The 22,673-nt window shown below is 40.6% G+C and overlaps 1 protein-coding gene across 1 annotated transcript in view; it reads right to left on the minus strand.

The window, feature by feature from the left end:
- ptprt (protein tyrosine phosphatase receptor type T) overlaps window positions 1-11,725 on the minus strand; it is a 436,976-nt gene extending 425,251 nt beyond the window's left edge. Inside the window, exon 1 of the mRNA XM_042510188.1 lies at window positions 11,405-11,725. Coding sequence (XP_042366122.1) covers window positions 11,405-11,492 — 88 coding nt within the window. The 5' untranslated portion in view covers window positions 11,493-11,725. The remainder of the gene's footprint in view (window positions 1-11,404) is intronic.
- Window positions 11,726-22,673: the final 10,948 nt, after the last annotated feature.

Genomic DNA, 22,673 nt, shown 5'->3' on the forward strand with positions numbered 1-22,673 from the left:
TGATGCACAGTTACATTCAAGAGATAAAAACCTCCAGCAGCCGAAGATGTAATAGAGCCACAAAGATTATAAGAGAAGGAGGAGGTCAGTGTGGGTGGATGGGTCAACCAAACATCAAAACTCAGCACAGATGACTAGTGTTCATGTCCTACAGTCAATGTCTGCCTAACTTGTAACAATGACAACAAACCTAATGCACAATGTTATGCTGTCTTCAACCAAGTCATTTTATTCCAAATCATATTCACCATTCATGTTGTCTTGTGTCTAAACCTTAACCTTACCAATAGTCATGTACAATAACATTTTTATTTTTTAAACTGCAATAATGTCCTTTTATGGTGGAATCAGATCCCCAATGGGGGATCAATAAAGGAATATTCTATTCTATTCTAAAATGCTTATGTGTGTTGATCTCAAGGGCATGGACCAACATGCACATTTGGTTTCTGGAGTACTTGAGGGGGCATTTGCAAAAGTCCCACATTCACATTTTTTTCTGTAGAGTTACAACTGTTTGTATCAAAACCACGCAACACTACCATGCAAATAATTTTCTCGGATGTTTCCCAAATGACTGGTGTACACATTCTAACAAGAGTAAAAACAACTGCACAAGCATGCACTGGGATCTGCTCATCCTGTATAAAAGTGTGAGTGATGCATTTCATTCAACCTTTCGCTTATTTTCTTAATAAGCAATATTACATTATGACATAATACTTACGTTGTAAAACCTTATGGTGCTCTGATCTGGTACAGAACCATCCAAAAGTTAACAATTCTCTAACTGCAGCATATAGGATTGGTGGAAGCTCAATTCAGCAGTTTTTCTGTGGTAACCAGCTAATCAAGAAGTCCACTGTGACAGATCGTAAGGTAAACCTCAAATGCTTAAACCTTCTCTTAATCTTCCTGTAAGAAGTGCCATTATTGCAAATCAATCAGATTTCACCTTTTCCAAAATGGAAAACATCTTATATCTAGTCAAAAAAATCCACTGTTGTAACTTAAAAGTGTTAAAGTGCCACAAAACTTGTTCAAGTAATTCCTCATAAAGATGTAGTCAAAGTGCAATAAAACATGGGAGATGAACATCTGCGCCAGCCGGCCCCGAGGCTGAAGTAAACAGCCTCCACAGGATAAAAACAAAAACATTTTCCACCTCATTTATGCCTGCTAGCATTCAACTGCTCAGTGCTGTCTGGGATGCCACGATGCCCTTCCGAGGCGGAGGTTTCTGGATGCACTCTTAGATCATTTTCGACTGCTGTATAATTTATGGGCTGCTGTAAAATTATCCCTGTATAATTTATGGAATGAACAAATTAAATGTAATTAATGGCTCAACCTGTTGTAATGAAAGCGTCGGTGTCCACCAGGCATATCTTTTATTTAAGCTATTACTGCAAAACAAATGCCTGGGCAAAGTGCTGGTGATGGTTTTTGCTACTACAGCGTTAACTATTGAACAGTGATATGACAGCCTTGTCACCAGGAGAAAATGTTGCCATTCTGAGTTTCTAAAAACTACAAATACATTCAATTCATGTTTCACATGAATCATATCAACGCTGTGAGCTGACTTTGCCATTGGGAGGTGGTTTTAACGAATCATTGCTGTGTTTCCAGCTGCTTTTTAGCCACCTAATGAGTGTTTTGTAGCAACCTGTCTCTATTTTACCACCGGGAAAAAAGATCGAAAGCGATCAACAAGGATTATGCCGCCAAAACAAGGTATTTTAAGCCAAAGCATGATCCTTCCCCAACCTTTATCAACTGTTTTTTGTGCCTAAACATAACCACGTTTATCACAGTATCCGCTATATAATAACATACAAATTTATCGTACCTGTGGTTTGCAGGACACAATGCCACTTTTTTTTCTTTTTTTAAAAATCCAATAAAATTGGATATGAATATTAAGCTGGAATTTCTGTCTTTACTAAAAAAGTTCCAAGCGCACTGTTGTTGCTCATATCTATGTTATTGTGCATTGACAAACTTAAGCAGTAAAAAACTGACACAAAAAAAAGTAGTGTGTTAACTCCTTTAAAATAAATCAGAATAACTAGCCATCCAAATCAACACCTTAAATTAAATGTTTTTAATCTGTATTTATTTTAAACATTTCCAAAATTGTTTATCATTCTAATTGTTATATCATATTCTGGGCTTAATACACTGAAAAACACCACATATGTAGTAAATCAGTCATCTTGTGTACATATGTAGCCATCACAGAAGCCGTTTGAGGATATTATTTACATTTTAAGACAGATTGTACTCACTTTTCCAAATATCCTCACACAATGAAGAAAGCATTATCTGTAATTCCAAAGGATGAACGTGTGCGTGTCTTTGCAAGTTTGTTTCCACTGAGTTGTGTGTGCAGCGCTTACTCTGTTGATGCGTCCTGAAAATTCCCCCTCAGGGCCACTAAATATCAGTTTTTCTTGTCTTTCCATTAGATGTGCATTTCAAAGCCGTGTTATCGTTCACTGCTCATGGTATCTCATTTCAATTTCAACTGTCAAATATCCCCGTGGCAGACACAACTGTCACTCTGACAACATATTCCATCAGTGGAGAACTCACTGTTGTTTGCCTCCTGCAGGGAAATAACTTTGTTGTTTTCAGGCTGTAACTTTGATAACCGGCCATGAGCTTCCAGACAAAAAGTATTTCTATCAGAATGTGCAGAGGGAGGACTGCAGTCTGTTTCATCTTTGACAACAATAAACTATTTTTATATATATTTATTCCTTTTTTTTCGCAAGCAAGCATACAACCCTTTATCTATAGAGAAGAGTCATCTTCTTCTTTTTCTATTAAACTTTTTGTATGTAGTGCACAGCACGCACCGCAAGGTGGAACAGGCAGCTGAGCTGAAACTCCAACACCGAAGTGGTGGAGGGATATGTTAAAGGACTGTTAACAGCCGACGGCAGAGAGAGACTAATAATAATAGTGGCATGTTTTTCACATCTAACTTGTTGAATTAAGGATTTATTTTGACCAAACCGGAGCTGGTGACGGTTTGAGTGAGTTTTATTTTGTTTCTGTCGACGTGTGAATTATGATGATTTAACGAGGCAATTAAGCCCCGTCAGTCCCCTGTGACCGAGATAAAGTTGAATTCTAAAGGTGCACGATTGTCTTTCTTTGTTCATAAGGAAAACAGGTGTGCAAATATTACTTTTCTTAACATCTTGGGGGTTATGTTTGTTGTTAGCACTGCACACTTAAACAGTCATATTTTTTGTGTATACCCCACAAAAACTTCAGGAAGGTATTAAGGTATAAAATATTACATACCGCCAAAGCCTAACACCCACTCAAAAAGGCATCTTTCACATAAGGAGCTGGAAAGTCCACATAGGGCGGGTGGGAAAGACAGTGGATGGGTCAAACAAACCCAGAGCTTCAATGTTGAGTCAAACTATGATGTTTTTTTCCAAACCTAACCACATGCTTTTGTTACACAAGGTGATAAAGCTAAATACAAGGTGTTTTACCAATGTTGTAAGTCAAAGATTGTATGCATCTAACAATCAGAAACTGCACATTTCTGTTGAAAAGAGAAGCGCATTTTGAAAAGACAAGCGTGAATTGACATGCAGACACCCAGAATATCAACAACATGTGCAGGATAATACAGTCATAAGTACACATGATTGGCTCTGACAAAACAGCAATATATGATGGGTTGGGATGAAAATGTGATAGTCAACAAGTTTCCTGCACTACTTACAGTACTTCATGCACGGGGGCATGCATACAGATTTCTCAGTACCACTTTCTGGTGTAACTGGGCACTAATGCTGCACCTCACACACTCTTACACAAACACACTTATTCTTTCTAAATGCATTTCATTGACTGCAGAAAGTGGTCTCTCCCCCACTCTCTACCCTCTCTCTCTTTCAGCTCCGCTACCCACTTTAATGTTCATTAATACCCCCCCCCCCCATCTCTAACACACACACACACACACACACACACACACACACACACACACACACACACACACACGCGACGCCCCGGCACTCAGCATGCCCCACTATTAGGCTGTCAGTTAGTCAGGCCAATAGAATAAGTGCTGTGGATTAGGCAGACACACACACACACACACACACACAGTGAGGGAAGATGGACAGCATACTAAACAGAGCGGAGCACGAGGTGACAGACATCCTGTCATAAAGCTCTCTCTGAACACACACACACACACACACACACACACACACACACACACACACACAGAGCAGAGGAAACAATTATAGCCACTCAGGCAGTCGATAACAGTGAGACATAATCAACTTAGTGTCATTTTTTTCTCTTTTCTTGACCTCCTGTCATCCTTTGTCTTTGTCATTTCCGCCAACTACTCGTCCTTTGCTCTTCCTTCTGCTTTCTCTGTCTGTCTCTCCTCCTCCTCATCCTCAGCTCGTCTAGACAGGAGTGATGAACGAGCCAACAGACGACAAGACTATCTCTTTGACCACAGACTTGTCCTTTTGCCTTCTCTTTGTCTTTAATCTTTTCTTCATCCTCCTTTCTCCTTCCTGTCTTAGTCTTGTCTTTATCCTTGTCTCCTATTTTTTTCCACCTCGAGTTTTTTTGTTTCTATTCTTCTTTCACTTCTGTGCTGTTTTTCTATCGTCTCCTCGATGTTTTTCCTCTCTTCTTCCTTACTCTTCTAAGTTTTCCTTTATCATATCTTCTCTTTGCTTATCCAGCCATTCCTCTGACTGCATTTCTCTCCTGTACCACATCCTTCTCTCTCCTACTTTCTTTTTTCGTTTGCCTTCTTCCACACTCTTTTCCCATCATGCCATCATCTCCCTTTTCCCTATCTCTCCCTCTCCCCTTCTTGGCTCTCTTCTTTTTTTTGCCTTCACCTACTCCTCCTCTTTCTTATCACATCTTCTCCATGCTTATCCAATCATTTATCTGGCTCTGCACTCCTCTTCTCTCCTATGTGTGTTTATCTGTCCTCCATTTTTTATTTTTCTTCTCCTACACTCTTTTCCTATCGACCCCTCATTTCGTTTTTCCCCTTTTTCTTCTTCTTTTTTTTTTTTTTTTTTTTTTTTTTCCACCTCCTCCTCCTCTCTCATCATATTTTCTGTGCTTATCCAATCATTTCTTTGGCTCTGCATGCCTTTTATCTCCTACCTTTCTCTCTCCTCCCTCCTTTATTTCCGTTTTCTTCTCATACTTTTTCCCATCATCCCCTAATCTCATTTCTCCCCCCCCTTTTTTTGCTCTCACCACCTTTCTTATAATATCATCTCCAGTCATTTCTTTTTGCACTCCTCTTCTCTCCTACATCTCTCTCTCCTCCCTCCTTTCACCTTTCTTTTCCTACTTTATTTTCCTATCATCCCCTTATCTCAGTTTTCCAGTATCTATCCTTTCTTTGCTCTCACTCCCTCTTCTTCTCTTGTCATGTTTTCTCCCTGATTTGGCTCTGCACTCCTCTTCTCTCCTACATTTTTCTCTCCCCTCCCTCTTTTCTTCTTCTCCTACACTCTTTTTCCCATCATCTCATTTCTTCCATCTCTCCATTTTTTGTGCTCTCACCTCCTCCTCATGTCTTCCCACATCCTCTCCATACCTATCCAATCATTTCTTTGGCTCTGTATTCCTTTTCTGTCCAACACCTCTCTCTCCTCCCTCCTTTTTACCATTTCTTCTTTAGCATTTTTTTTCCCATCATCCCTAAATTTCATTTCTCTCCTTTTATGTTGCTCTCACCTCCTTCTCATATCCTCTCCAATCATTTCTTTCTGCACTCCTCTTCTCTCCTCAGTTTTTCTCTCCTTTCACCTTTCTTCTACTGTCTTTTCCCCCATCATCTCATCATGTCATCTCTCCTCCTCTTCTCTTATCATATCTTCTCTGTGCCAATCATATCTTTACATCGACAATCTTCTTCTCTCCTACATTTTTCTCTTCCCTCCCTTATTTTTGTCTTTCTTCTCCTACACCACTCTGTAATCATCCCCCATCTCGCCCCCTTTTCTTGCTCTAACCTCCTCCTCTTCTCTTATCATATCTCTTTGTGCCTATCCAAACATTTCATTGGTCCGGCTCTCCTCCTCTCTCCTACATATTTCTCTCCTCCCTCTCTTCACCTTTCTTCTCCTACATCTTTCTCTCCCCTCCCTTCTTTTTTTCCTTTCTTGTCCTGCACTCTTGTCCAATCATCTCCCATCTCCTTTCTACTATCTCGTTTTATCCCGTTCTCAGCTCTCCTCTTCTTTTTTGCTCTCACCTCCTCCTCTTCTCTTATCATGTCTTCTCCTTGCTTATCCAATCATCCCCTTGCATCTGCACTCCTCTTCTCTCCTACATTGTTCTCGCTTCCCCTATTTTTTTCCCTTTTTTCTTGTCCTACACTTTTTTTCCACTACCAATCATATTCTCTCCCCCCACCTCGGCTCCCCCCTCTTTTTGTTTTGCTCTCACCATCTCTTCTTTTTTCACCTCTTCACTCCCCTTGACCTGCTTCTGCTCCTTTTCTCTCTTAAGTTCATTTATTCTCCTCCATCTCTTCACATCTTCCCTTTTTTCTTCTCCTTTCCTCCACATTATCCCCAAATTTTAAGTTTTCCCTTCTTCTCTTTGACCTCTAACCTCCTCCTCATTTTGTCTTCCCCTCCCTCGATGCTTCCCATTGTCGTCTTTTCTCTCCTCACCTTTAACTTTCCACTCTCCTCTGTTTTCATGACACCCACTCTCTCTATGAATCACCACACACACACACACACACACACACACACACACACACACACACACACACACACACACACACTACTAATCACATAAAGACCCCCGTAATTCGGGAATTGGAGGCTGTTGATTTGATCAAAGCCAAAGACTTCTCCGTGTCCCTCCAACATGTCAACATGCTGGGCGAACGAGTCAAGGAGAGACAGAGAGAAAGACGGAGACGCGTGGTCACTCGCTTTCTCTTTCTCCTTTTCGCACTCTTACCCCTTCTGTCCTCACAGCCAAAGAAATCTAATTAAATGGAATATAAATTGTAAATTGGTTTCTGTGAAAGCACAAACACACACACACACAACCACCTGAATGCCCTAGTCGTCACCTCCAGATCCGACCGGATGTTCAACAATTAGCGATCACTGGAGCTCAAAGGCATGGATCAGGGGCACAGCTGCACCTGCACGCACGCACGCACGCACGCACGCACGCACGCACGCATTCACGCACGCACGCACGCACACACACACACACACACACACACACACACACACACACACACACACAAGATGAAAAAGATAGCCTTGGGTAACACATGCCTTTGCTTTGTTAAACATAAAGCTGTTGCAAATCTACGGAAAGAAGCTCTTTTAAAGGGTAATTTCCCTCCAATCACAAAAGGGCAGTCTTTACGCCAAATGACAAAAAAAGACACTTGGTCAAAAGTACCCGAATTAACATTTTCTGAGCAAACACATCTCTGGTTATGATCATAATGAACTGCTCAATTTATATTTACTTTCTTTCCACAGAGCCAGGTCAGCTGTTGTCCTGTTTTTCAGGCCCCATGCAAAGCTAACTGGCTGCTACTTCATATTTACCATCAGACCCGCAGCAATTAATGGATTAATCAGCCAGTTGTCAACAAACTAATTTGATAATCAATTAGTTGGTTCAAGTGATTTTTTTTTTTTAATACATTGATTGCAGCTTCTTAAATGTGAATATGTTTGGTTTCTTCACTCATCCACAACACTAAACTGAAAATCTTTGAGTTGTGAAGAAAAAGACACTGGAGGGCATCACCTTGGACATTTTTCACCATTTTCTGACATTTGATAGAACAAACAACTAATTAATTAATGTTCAAAATAAGGGATTGACAACCCGTTTAAAAACATGTCGATTCATGTTTTAAACGGGTTGTCAATCCCTTATTTGGGACTTTTCACAAACTATTTGACCCTTTGAAAACTGGGAAAATTGATTTCTTTTGAAAAAAATGTGGGAAAGAGTGAGTGACTTAGCAAGAAATGCCTCACAAATTGCAAGAAATCAGTAAAAGGGGTCAAGAAAATGTCCTTAAAATAAGTTTTTCAAAGGGAAGGATTATTAGAAGATTATTAATAAAAATAATGAACAGTATCCAGAAACGATATTCTCATCATAACAATAGAAAATACAAATTGAAACATACATAAATATTATTATTTTTTAGCATTTTTCTAAATAATTGTGTTATTTATTTTTTAATTTTTTTTATATTTTCAGGAAATTTTCTTACAACTTTTTTTTTTTTTTTTTTTAAACAAAATGTTCGCTTATTATGGGCCATGTCTTAAGCTGCCTGTGGCCATTTTCTCATGTTTGTGAAAGAAATTAAACAAATCTGCTCTGGTTTCAAAAGGTTAATAGACAATGAAAATAATGTCTGGTTGCATCCTTATTTGCCACACATACAAGAGTGGCATCAATCATGGCAAGCACATGTCCCCAAAATGGTAACTATTCCTTTAAGGTTTGGTTATGTTCAGGCAACTAAAATGACTTGGTCAAAAAAATGAACAGTCTTGGTGGAAGACCAAAAACTGCTGCTTCCAGTGTGAATGTGAAAAACTGTCAGTCTAAAAGAGAATGAATAAAACTACTTGATTATTTACCACTTGTGGTATCTCATCACGCAGGCGCAGTTTCATTTCTTGAGCTTTTCACATATCAGCCTGAAACTTTGGCCTCCACTTCAGCTGCAGTGAGAGTTATGATGGTGGTGAGAGCAACATGATCTGAGCTGTTCACACACACACACACACACACACACACACACACACACACACACACCTCCTGTATGAGGATAGATGAGAGGCAGATTACAAATTACAACTACAAGATGTCACTGAGACTGACAGACACACAGACAGACTCAGGCTGAGATCATTTTCTCAATCACTGATTCTGCCTCTATTATCCATTACAGCTGAATGAGTGGCTTCACTTTTTTTCTAAAAACAAAACTCAGAAGCAATTGGAAAAAGAGGGAAGATTATTAGAATCTGGACGCTCTGTTAACGTGTGTGTGTGTGTGTGTGTGTGTGTGTGTGTGTGTGTGTGTGTGTGTGTGTGTGCGTGCGCGTGTTTGTATGAGTTAAAGTGTGTGTGAGAGAGACAAAGTGTGTGTGTGACGATGGATAGATCTGATGTACCAATATCGCCCCCAAACGGCACATGGGCGAACAGCAGCCAGCGAAATATCCCTCCGCGCTCTCTCTCTCTCTCTCTCTCTCTCTTTCTCTACACACACGCACGCACGCACTGCACAAACACACATGCACACACTCCCAATTAAATAACCGTTTAAGTGCAGGTTATGGTGGAGTGGATGTCAGAATGACACTGCAAAAAAACTCCGAGTCTGACCTGTTAAACAATATAAAGAAGAAAGTCCGACAAACTGTTATCTCTAGGTTTCTTTTTCTTAAACCGACCACATCCTAATGAGCAGGCTGTGTTGCAATATTTATTATAAACCTGAATGGTGCACGGGCTCTATTTAATGCCTAAATATATGTTTTAAACACAGTTTCCTTCAGTTTATATCAATGTGCTGGACTAAAAACACAAATCATACGTTTTAGGGGTCGATTCCGATATCCGTGCTTATATTTGTCAAAATTTATACTTTTTATTTCACCATAAAGCGCAATGTAACTGCTGCGGCTGTAGCTGCACCATTACGCACGGAGAGAGGGACGGCTGCTCCGCCGCGCTGCAGCCCGGAGACAGAGGGGGAGAGAGAGGGAGGACTCAGTGTTGGGAGCCAGTCTTCCGCTCAAAGTAGCCTCTTTTTGCAGACTTACAGGTCATGAATACCAAGCAGAAGGTGCCGAGAGAGGGGCGGACACAGAGCCGACGGGCTGCTGCTGCAGTCAACGGCAAAACATCACTGATTTAAGGAGAATGAAGTTGTGAAAATTTGGGGGTTTGACGCTTTACGGAGTTACAGCGCGGGACAGTCAGAGCCCCGATGTGATTAAGTCTTTTATCACGCTCTTTAAATAAATAAACAGTTTTAACTCGTGGATCGCGCGAAACATCAGATTGTAGTCCTGAGCAGAGTTACAGTGACACCGCGTATCTTTTTTTATTCTGTCTTTATAATATTTGTGCCACAAGTTTCGAATTCTAAATAAACGCTCTTTGATTTCATCAACATATTATCCTGAATTTCATTTTCGCGTCTTTGTGTTTTATCAATGAATGCTGTGTTGGAACAAACTTTCTATCCGGCGCATGGCTCGTTTTATCCTTCTGTAAAGCTTCAGTTTGCGATGACTGATGGTCAGAATCACCACTGATTGACCCGATCTGACGCTGGAAAACTCGGACGATCCCGCAAACTCCCCAAACCTCTGCGGTGCGTAACAAGTGCCAGAGGAGTGCAGCGATATTGCAGCGGACTGCGTGAGGATCCCGCAGCTTCAACACCGGGAGATAAAACCGGGCAGTTGCATATTTTCCCGTAATTTAATACCATCAGTCGCTGAATTACGCGGAAGGTTGAAACGCAGGGTGTATGCTACACGTCAGTGTGTAAAAGTTGAACAAAAACCTTATAGATTACAGAAAGGAATTGACCTCTGCGAGAATAACTTGTTATCCCATCATACCGAGGCACAGCAATGCCCGCGCGTCTTTACTGTAGCACACCACAAAATATCAGTCTCTTCATTTCATAAATAAATCAGGGGACGATCCAATAGACAGTCCGCAGCTTTGCGCTCAGACGGAGCCAAGACGCACTGATCCGCCCGCTTTCCAAAGCGACACCACAGCGAAATGTAACCGAAACAAAATCATCCAAGTCACACATTAACCGTCGGCTCAACAGCATACAGTCAACGTGGAAAGCTTCATGTTGCAAACCTCCCGACGCATCCAAAACTTCACAGCAAACCTCCAGGGCGCGCATCAAATCTTTCAGGCAGATATGATGGTATAAACTCAGGTCAGCTCATATCAAACGGTCACTTTCATCATAAATAAATCCACCAAAAGTCACGTGTTTGTTTCTATAAATAAGTGAGTTAAGGTATTTTTCTTTCATGATATTTCCTGCGCGTAAGCGCAGTAGTAATTCCTCTTCCACAACTGAGCGCTCAAAACTGACTTTAGGGGTTGTTTAACCATCACAATACCCAAGAATGTAACATATCAATGCTCCCAAAATCGCTGAAACGCACAAATCAACGTGCGTGTCCACTTTATATTCCCATATGCGCCACCTCAGCTCCGTGGCATCCATTCAGACTCCAAAAGAAAGCACCAAAGCGCACCAGCAGATATGAGCGAGACAGTTTAAAAATCCACTTTGTAAACAAATAAATCGCGTTACCTGGGAAGAATTGTCCGGCAGTAAATCCCAAAAGTGCAAAGTGGAAGAAAGCTGCAGGCAAAACGAGAGAATAACTCCGTTTATCCATGTCTTCTTCTTTTTTTTCTTCTTGTTTTGCTCAGTCGTGCGGGTTATTTAACATACTCCCGTCTGGTCCTTAAACTGGTTTTCCTCGGTTCGGGACAGCTGGGAGAACAACAGAGAGAACAGGAATAAAATCCTCGCATTGGTGGATAAGAAGAGTCAGAAAGACGCAAGTAGAAGCAAAGAGAGAAGTTGGAGGCGAATAAACTGGAGCTGTCTCCTCTCCTTTCCTCTCCTCCCGGGTCCGACAGCGCGAGTCTGTGTGTGTGCGTCAGAGCGCGCGTGTGTGCTGGAGAGTGTGTGTGTGACGGGGGGTGGGGGGGGGGTACAGTGTGAGTGTGCGCGCGCTCAGACGGTCTCTGACAGACTGACGTTGAGTTGGAGAGGAATGGGGAGCAGTGCGCACCACGCCGGGTGCCAGACACCCGCGTAAAGACGGGCGGATTAACGCGCGGAGGACTTCCGATAGAGTGTTTCAAAATAAGAGCAAGAAGCAGCAGGATTATGATGGTATTCTCATAAAGCACCATTGTAAATTTAAGGGGAAAAAAAGCTTTAATATTTGTATTGTATTTTTTTTATTCTTCTATTCTATTTTTGGTTTATTGACTGCTGCAGTACTTTACCTTATTATTATGATTATTATTCCTCTCAATATGTTCACTGTATATTTGTTTGCAGCAATGTCCTAGTAAGTTAAAACCTACTTGGCAATACATCTTTTTTCCTAATTTTAGATTGTACAAGTGAATGCTAGATTTTTTTTTAACCAGAAAACATCAGATATAAAGTACTTCTGGAGAATATTTTGTCTTTTTTTTTTTTTTTTAAATAAAAATTGTGATCATAAAAATAGTGACTTCAGAGTGAATTGGTCATTGTAGCACAGAAAGTCAGTGAAAATAATTATGAATTTTAGCATTTTTCCAACATTTATTTTGCAGCTTTGTGTCTTTTTTTATTCAATGTGTGTGTTGTATGTCTTCACATATACTATTTTCTAAAAAAAAAAAAAAAAATCAAAATCACCAAATATGGGCTTTCATTTGAAGGGTAAAACGCCAAATTTCCCATAAACTCTTGAGTATTTATCGCCAGCTTGACTGTGCTGAAGGCATTTTGAGTTGTCTGGTTTCTCCCGGGTCCTACCGCCTGATTCCTCCGCAAGGATAAGATTCTCACACGGTCTCAGCTACTCTCTGAGTATAGTCTCTCTGCGTGTCTCTTTCCCTCTCTGTTGTCATGAGATCCCTCTCAGTCCACTCATTTTACTGCCATACGATTTCTATTTCAAGGTCTGTCTCTCTAATAGGATTCCTCTCTTTCTGACACTCTCCCACACACACTCTGACTCATAGGTGTGTCTTACTGTAGTGACTGGGCTTTCCCTGTCATGTGATGTGGCCAATGGAAAAAACATCCAACCTGTACACTCTGATGAAAATGCAGGTTAAAGTGCGGACAGAATGTGGACTTCTGTTTGCCAACACATTTAAAGGGTGGAAATACCTGCTGGAGGGAGACACATCCTAAATATCATCTCATTCTGACTCACCATGATCACAAATGTTGTACATATACTGCAAAACTTGACAAGTTGATCTTAACTTAAAATAACCTTTGGAACCATTTGCCTTAGAAAAGGAAAGTAATCGTCACAGTAAATCTAAAATTCTGTTAACTTTATATCTTAGTGTTCAGTTTACTTGAAATGTAGCTATATTTACTTAATGTTGTGAAGTAGTTGCAACTTAAAAATGACAGGTGAATGACCTTGTACTTTCTAAGAAACAGCTGCTTCGGTAAACAAGTTAGTCTGATTTAACTTGATCCTGAAAAAGATGATTTTGCCAATGAAGTTATGAGATCTGCGAGTTTTGTTTTCTCTGATTCTTTGATTTCTTTAATCTACGATTGACTAGTATGCCACCGGCAGAATACAGACATAGTATATTACCATAAACTTGGTTTACTGAAGATGCTCAAAGTTAAAAAGATTGATTTCATTAAACTTGTCATCTATAAGTTGGAATAACTTCACAAAATTAGACTAAGTCTCACTTAATTTTAAGTAAACTTAACAATTTGATATGAAGCAAACATAAATTAAGATTAATAGTTATACTTGCTTTCATTTTCAAGAAAATCAATTTTCTAGATTTCTTTAAAGTGAGACCAACTTGTCAGACAACAATGGAGAGACCTGAAAGCTCTCGTTGGTCTTGTGCTAGCACGCCTGCGTGAACACTAGGAGCTACAGGCTATAACAAGGCTAAAAACATGACGCAGTGGCGTTTTTCAAAACAACTTGGCACGTCGGGGCTTCAGGACACTTGGATTACTTCAGATGAGCAGTATGGACACATTTTGTGGTTTTATTATGTTTTGGATTATTTTCACCATTTGCTCCAGTTGTTTGGTAGATGAAAAAACGTCTTTTTCCCGTAAACCGGCAATGTTTTGTGGACTATAAAACTTCACCCAACTTTCCATCGGCATTGAGGGTGAGTAGATGATACTGAATTTTCATTTTTGGGTGAACTATCCCTTTAAATCAAAATGTAGACAGACAATGCACCTAAACTGCTCCTTATACGACCACGTCAAACCTTCCTCAGCTGCTGCCCTTCACAGATCCCTGCTGACTGCCTGCTATTTGTGCCTGTCCCTCTGCAGGTGAGCGTGACAGGGTGTGTTAAATCTAGTAAATTCCAACCAGCCAATTGGGTATTGACATTTTTTGTCCGTAGCACTAAATGCTGCTCAGCTCCACAGGCTGTCTAAAAACAGTCTGCTGCTCAGCTGTGTGTCGGGTAAAGTGTTGATCAATACTGGCTGCATTTCAGTTGCAGATTTAAATAGAGATTGGAGAGTTTCAGTTCGGGTGTTAAAAATTACACTTTGTCTTATTATTTCAGTCATTCTCAGTCAAAGAGAAAGCGATATTTCAACATGGTTTTCTAACAGGGCTGCCCTTGAAATCCACAGTGAGTATGATATATGCTGTATATGCACTGTCCCCATCACAAACAGGCTATTTCAAGCTAAGTGTGAGTATAGGTATTAATAATGCATTATAAGCCCCATTAGTCAACCTCTAGATTGTAACTAGTCAAGAGCATCCATAAGACACTTGCCGCCTATAAATCATTATAAGTCACATATGCAATGTTGTGTGACTGTTGATATAGTGTATCAGTAAGCATTATGTGTGTTTATGAGTGTCGTCATAAAGCATTATGATTGAATTATAATTCTGCGTGAATGCCTTCATAATGTGTAGATGCTGTCTTCATAGAAAGTGTTACCAAAACTTTCAGTTTTTTGTTGACAGAGTTTTAGAGAGGCGTTGATTGAACTTTGGAGGCTGTATGCTGTGGTACTACTGAATTGTTTTGTTACACTGAGAGGTGTTTTTCATGTGTCACCCACCTGACTTACACAGCATCAGTGACAGAAGACTAAATATTAAAAAAATGCAATCCACACAGCATTATGTCACCAGCAAAAAGTATCTGATGTTGCAAATTAGGAGCATATGGATGTCAGTGCCAGGAGACAGGTTTGCTGCTTTGCTACTGAGCCTACACATACGTCAAAATACACAAGCTGCTTGAACAACATAATGATGCACTAATGCATTCACAACAAGTCACTGACAACATATGGAACAAAGGCAAAAATCTTAGTATTTTCCAGAGAAACTTGAACATGAACAGTGAACATGACTTATTAGTTACGGATCAATGTTCGATTGATGCCATTCAGAGCCTTCTTGTTATTCTCATTTCCCTAAGAGAAACTAGTCACTGCATAACAATACATAACAACTGCATAACAATAACCCACCTGTAATATTTGTTCTGCTTATCAGTCACATTGTAGCTGGATTTGCATTTAACTGCACTGGTTACTTAATACACATTTTCTGAATATTGCATTGCAACAATTTAAGTCTTAATTCTAGCTTGTGGTCTTGATGCAAACTACAGGGGAGTCAAGGGTTGCTTGTTTCCTCTGGATAAGACATAAGTTCCCCTGAAAACATGATTCGTGACATTTTATCACACAAAATGTCACAAATATGTCATTTTTGAAGAATGATTCATGATTTTATCATCACTAATTCACTTTACGACAGATATGGGCATGCACCCTATGCTTGCCATCACCATAAAGGCTTATTGGTAAATGGTCAATGGACTTGTATGTGTATGGCAGCTTTAGTCTGCCAGCTACTCAAAACGTTTTAGAATACTGTGTACAGTCTGTGTGCTGAATTGCCATTATTCATTGCCAGCCCTTTCACATTCTGAAGTCATCAAATACTGTCGCTTTTGCAGTGCTTTCGGCGTAAGATCTCAATGCTACTGGATGTCAGAAATATTCCCAGTGTTATGATACGCCGCCAGACTGTCGAACATGTTAAATCCGCATGATACACAGCTGAACGGCATCAGGTTGACACGTGTAATATAAGAGGACGAATGTCCCTATTGGGCAGATGTGGGCAGGTCGGTGGATGGATCCATAAGACCTTGGACTTTCATGTGGGAGTCTGGTATTCACTTCCTGTGTGAATGTGATGTTGTTTTCTGCATCTAATTATGTGCCTGTTTCCCTAATCCTAACTATTCATGCCAGCATGTGTGTTTCTTGACGTCCCAGTGTTGGCTGCCATGTGCTTGTGTTGCCTAAACATAACCACGCACGGTGTAATCCCACCATGTGCTTGTGTTGACATCACGGTGGCAGCATCGCAGAATGTCAACAGCAGACGCAGAAGGATACCTAGAGTGTAATATGTAGATGCAGAAGTGCACTGAAAAGCGGCGACATGTGACGACTTGGGATGAGATTGTGTTGGATTCTTTTCAACAAGAGTCACAGTCACAGGCACTCAACCTCGCCCCACCCATGTGAAAACAAAAAGAGCTCTCCTAAAAGCCACAGTAACGTTAACACACTGCTTGTAGGATTTTGTTGCCTGTATAACTCCAGTTTGACCTGTGTTTAAACCCCAAGACAAGCCTCAGTGTTCCTTTTACTTCCGTAACTCTTTCTCTGGCTCACTTTCACTCTCCATAATGTATTTTTATGCTGACAGCAAATGAATATTTACATTATTTAGTGATGAAGAAATCAATGTCTCATTAACATGCGGGTGTGTTTGTCCGACCCAATATCAGGACACAAGCATCCGTAATCCTCCTCACCTCTACATCATCACTTATTTATTAGAAATCAATTATGCAGCGTTGAAGCATTCTGCTCTAGTCTGTCCTAGTCTTTTCGAGTTTATTCTACTTCTGTGAAACTGTTTTCCTCTACGTACTAGTATTGTCTTCACATCTGAGTGAAAACAGGGAGATTGAACATTTCAAAACCTGTCCCAAAGAGGTCTTTATGATAAACGCTTTCTTTTTTGTGAAGTAACACACTATTTACACCTCGGCCTCTGCTTTAGTGAATCAAATTAACTGGCGTGCTGGGTGTGCGCTGACACACCGGGGGACGCCAGCATCAAAGGATTTATCAAAAAACACTACTGCGATAAACTCCACATACAAGCACACGTGACATGCACCACCTCACACCCACACACACACACCATATATCAGAGACACATCAGGGGTCGATACCAATCAGGACTGACATCAAGTTTGTGAGCCGGGCCTCCTGAGGTGTACATTGATACGTGTATGTGTTTGGGCATATATCTTCATGCTTGACTATGCGTGTGTGGTTATATATATTCATGTTTAAGAAGCTGAGTGATGCTGTTTTTGAATGTAGCGATATGGAAATCAGGGGAGGCCAAAGTATGTCAAACACAGCATGACGCATATAATGATGTTGTTAAGTATGGATGGAAACTGAGAAACACAGTGTGAAGATGGAGCTGCTGTGTGTGTGCAAGAGGTGAATTTATATACATCCGGAGGCGAGGCAAGTCCTGTCCTGTTATTGCACCTGGGTATTAGGTGATTCTGCTTTCTGGATTTTGTATTAAAGAGGGACACTGCCTAAATAAAGAATTCCAATATGTTATGAATATGAGCTACTCTCTCTCAAAGCCAAAAACCGTCAACAATCAGTGGCGGCTCTGGCCATGGGCAATATCAACACGTCTTATTCCGAACTTGTCACATGATGCCTCTCTGACAGAACCTCCCTCGTGTACTTGTGACGTTTTAGGTCTCCTTCTGCGTCAGCTGTTTCACGCCAGGATGCCATTACGGTAATGTCGCCAGTGCACATGGTGGGATGACGCAGCTTATTACTGTGATGTCACCTAGGGCACCAGATGTGCTAGAAACGCTGCCATCAACAATCTACGGTATCAGGACAAAGCAGTCACTTTAAGTGCCTTCCATAGTTCATGTTTTGTTCAGCGAGATCAACTCTGCAGCACCGTGTCTCACCCGCAGGCTCCGTCAGGTTTGCCTTGAACTTCTTTCTTATACAATAAACATGAAGCATTAAGGAATATTTATACAGTCTTCCTGGTGTGCCATGATTCACTTTTGATTTTGTTGTCATAGGAGTCCTGCTTTCATCAGCACCGAGGAAAATATTCCTGTGAATGCTGTGCATAAAACAGCTCTGCAGCCAGTATTGATCACTGCAGACCAACGGGCTGTTTGTTCTAGACTTCATAGTAAACAGTTTTGGCAGCATCCTCAAGTTTAATGCCGCGGCACTCTGCCAGAAAACAGTGCGTTGCTACCTTAAGGTTGAGAGTGAGTTGCTGGTTTAAGTGCATTTTAAGTATTTCAGGGTTTGGTTCAAAAGTAGGGGTTAGATAGAGTTCAAGATTGGCAGGTGAACTGGTGTGTTATAAGCACTGTACTAAGCCTTGAGGAAAGCGTTCAATTTTCCAATCCACCCAGATTCCACCCCTCACCTGGCCGTGAGCTCTGAGCAGACATCACAGACTACAGTGAAATAAAGGACGTGGCCACCGTGACGTCACCCATTGGTTTGTGGACTTCTGTTTGGTATTTCGGCCATTGCCATATTTCATTTTTTCAGCCAGAAGTGACCATATTTGGATGAGAGAATGTAGCTACCCCTAACACTAGCTGCTTGCTCAGTCAGTCCACCTTTCGGGTGGAAACTTAAGGGACACCTCGTGGCACCATGCCAGAGGGACACAAATCGAGAGGGGGGTTTGGGGGCTCCCATAAAGGAGGTTTTGAGTGTCAGACACTTCATTTCCTGCCTTCTGATGAATTCTTATGCACCGATTTGTGTTTTTTTATGTATAAAAAATGCATAAAAGTCCTCGGCTACTCTTAAAATGAATGAAAAAGGAAATAATGAGTAAATGAGAGTTAACAGTTGCATCAGTTAGATGGTAGACTGTCAAAATGCTATTTGGTAAATTTGACAGAGGCAAGGCAGGGTAGGCTATGTACAAGAATCTTGAAGTTAAACCTTTTGAGACTTATTTTAAGATACTTTCCACAGCCAACATTTTAAGACCATACTACGACTTCAAGGTTTAACTAAAAACATCAGCCATACACTTAAACTTAGAAGCCTAACAAGTCTAAATTGCTATTAAATGGTTGAGTTATATAAAAGTTTACTCGTGCAGTTGTCACGAATGTTGAAATTAGCTACGGAGGCCAAAACCACTTTTGCGTCAGGCTGTAAACATGCTGTCAAGTTGGGTATTGGAGGTTGCAGCTGGAGTTCAAACCACAACAGAACAGAACAAAGAATGCAAAGGTTTAATGCTTAATTTATTTTTGTTTATATCCTTTCAAAATGCCCATATTCTTTTGCTCCCCAGCTCTGACCAGCTTCTCCATTTCATGGGACAATATCCCACTGAATAATCAAGCAAAATTACTATTGGTTACACTAAATTTAACTACTACTACAGTATGAACAAACTACAGCAATACACAGCAAAGGTCTGAAGTTACAAACTATCCTTATAAATACTTTCTCTTGCTGTTGAATTATTAAATGTTTTTGTGTTTGGTATTTGTCATTTTGGAAAAAAAGCACTGCCAGAAGGTTTGACAGCTGGCTTAGCGTGCTGTTCAATGTTTGACAAGTTACCTTACATTAACTTGAGCAATATTATTAAGAGAACAGCTGCACCTGTGGTCAACCATTCAGCTAAATGATGAGCATGAGGACAAATTAGGAAACTGTGCCCCGCTTGATGCTAAAAACACTCAATGAGGCAGAAAAAAAACTCTTCAAAGCAGTCACCCAACCTCACTGCACAAAAAGTGCACAGAGCACTTAAGTGTAGAAACCCACAGACAAGATCACGATTCATCTTCATCTAGTATTAGTAGTTAAAATAAGTGTAGAAATCTGCCATCTATTTCAGCAAAGAGAGTCAACGTGTGAGCCGCCTCATGCAAAGCACACACAACATTGACAACATTAGCATTAATTTTGAGTTGTGTCTCTGGACACCTGACAAAAAATGATTTCAATATTTACTCCACTTTCAGCTCAATTTTGATCTTTAAATGTGCAAAAACTAAATATCAGAAGGAGACATCAAAACAGCAGTGCACCGCAGGTCCACTTTAAATGACCTTGTGTACAAGACAATGATGCCGTTTCTCTGCCGTTGTAGAATATGTGAATGGAAACACATCCAACAATTTAACGCACAATCAACCGTATGCACCAGATGTCCCAATCAGTGGGAAAAGTAAACTAGAGCCAAACTCTTTATCCCCGCTGCTTTCTATCTGCCTTCAGAAGTTGCAATTTCTTAAATGCCTACTTCGTTCACCCGCTAAGCGGCTGGTAGTTTGACCAAATTTACCTACAACCAACCAATTTCACCCACATTTGGCCAGTGGAGAGTGCTAATTTCTATCTGTTATGGACCTAAAATGAGACAAATTAAAGATAAGATTTTGTGGCGCAGGTATTACTCAGGACAGGTAACTGCTTTTGATAAGGCTCTAAAATGTGGAGCTTTTTAATTTTCTCTGTGGAACAGCGACGAGCATACCCTGAACTGCACTGAGCACCAGCAGTAGAAGAACGCAATACTGAGGAGATTAAATTATTAATAGCGGGGTTTTTTTTACTGAGCACCTATAACTTTCCAGCGAGGATGGCATAAATCAAGCTGTCTAAAACATAAATTACATTTTCACATAGAATGGTAAGAGTAGTAGAACTGGATAAATGCAATAAAAGTAGTAACAGCAGGGAGTAAAAAATTCTCTGGTGTCACAGGCTGGAAGGCCCGACTAAAGTCTAAAAACAACAGGTCCATGAAAACGGATGAATGCACCTTGTTTTGATGGAAGCTGCAAGCAGTTTTTCACTTGATTACGATGACAAAAAGCCCATTCCCATTTCCTCATGAACTACAACTGCCCATAACCAATTTTTAATTCAAGATTAGTTCATATCCACTAAAGGACTCACTGAGTTTCCGTGCTTTGTCGCACAGAAGAAAAGATCTCTACTGGTTTGCTTCTCTGCAGCCTCACAGTGCTGTGCTTTGACATGTCTTGACGGTCTGAAGTGATTTGCTGTGACTCTGAGAGAAGCTGTGCAGACACTGAGGTGCAGAGTCACTGCATCAAACCAAACATGAAAGTGATTCAGTAACTGAACAGTAATGTGTCAGCGGTGCTAAGAGCCAGCCTTGAAACACAGCAGATGTAATTAAAGTTAACTAAATCGAAATCTGCGTGGTCGTTGAAGTAATTAATTTACTTGCTATATGAGTTGCACTGCCTGGAAATAAAGTTAACTCAGGACTGTGAAAGGAAATAACAACAAATAACAAATTAGTTATTCAACCATTGTTTCTCCACTGAAATACACTTTTTTAAAAGGCATGAGAACTCATTAAAAATAGGCTGCTTGCCCATTGTCAACAGTAGACAAATATGCCTTTTTGTTGTTTCAGGGTTATTGTAGGGAGGCGGGGAAGATGGTTGGTGTTTGCTTTGTGTGTCACATCAACACATTCTCATCTCAAGTCGTCCAATGTTGCCACTTTACAGTGGACATCTGCATCTACATATTACACTCTAGGTATCCTTCTGTGTCTGCTGCTGACATTACAGGATGGTGCTAGCTTGATGTAAACAAATACACATGGTGGGATGATGCTGCCCGCAATTGTGTTTAGGCAACACATGCAAATGGCAACCGACGCCTGGACGTCAACAAACGCACATGCTGGCATGGATGGTCAGGATTAGGGCAAAAGAGGCACATGGTAAGGTGTAGAGGAAAAAAAGAAATCACATTCAGATGTGAAGCAAACATCAGACTCTTGCATGAAAGTCCGGGGTTTGTTGGGCGCATCCACTGCCCCTTTTATTACATCATCACCGGCAGCGATGCACCTTGACGCCGTCCTTGGGCGTATCATGTGGATGTGATATGTTCCATCCACCTGTATTCTTGTGTGACGCCAGTGGTTTGGGATTGAGAACAGGCTTGACGTGTACAATGTTTGAAACAGACATATCTATTTATATACGTAAAGGGAATTTTGTTAACTTTCTTTTGTCCAGTGAGACAGAGGCTTAATGGAAATCCCTGAGTATAAAGGGAATTAGTCCACACTGGACAAGTCTGAATCTCACAGCCTGTTCCAACAACCAGTGCCAACACGAGATCTCACAGAGCTAAAGGGAACTTTTTTTCTTTGTGAAGAAACCAGATGGGGATTATTTGTTTTGGGACAGAAATAGACAACTTTCTGTCTATTATGACATGTTATGTCTATTTGAAAAAATAGAAATGCCCACACATAACCTTTATATGTTTCAAATTAATTTGTAAAGCTAAGCTTGAATGGCTGTGTGCACATTCAATTAGTCAGTTATTCATAAAAAAATTAGGGTTTGTTGAATGTGTTGTTGACTTACGAGAATACAGAGCAATCCTGCTCAGTGCAGAATTCAAACGTGCCTCTTGTATCTGGAGAACAGGTGTGATAGACTGCATACGAAATTAAACTTTTTTTTGCCCTTTCCCACGGAGACAGTGTTTTCTAGTTATTATTTTTCTCAGTTTGTGACTGGCAGGAGGACTGCCTCATTTGTATTGTATTTTGCTAGAATTTTGTATTGTCCATTCTCTTCTTTTCTTTTTTTTCGAGTCGGTGAAACTTCTTCTAAGTACCCTTAGTTCACGCAGCTGTGTTTCTCCTGAGGGCTGTTTTGCT

This window comes from Plectropomus leopardus, chromosome 2 (genome assembly GCF_008729295.1).
Source record: "Plectropomus leopardus isolate mb chromosome 2, YSFRI_Pleo_2.0, whole genome shotgun sequence".
NCBI classification, from domain to species: Eukaryota; Metazoa; Chordata; class Actinopteri; order Perciformes; family Serranidae; genus Plectropomus; species Plectropomus leopardus.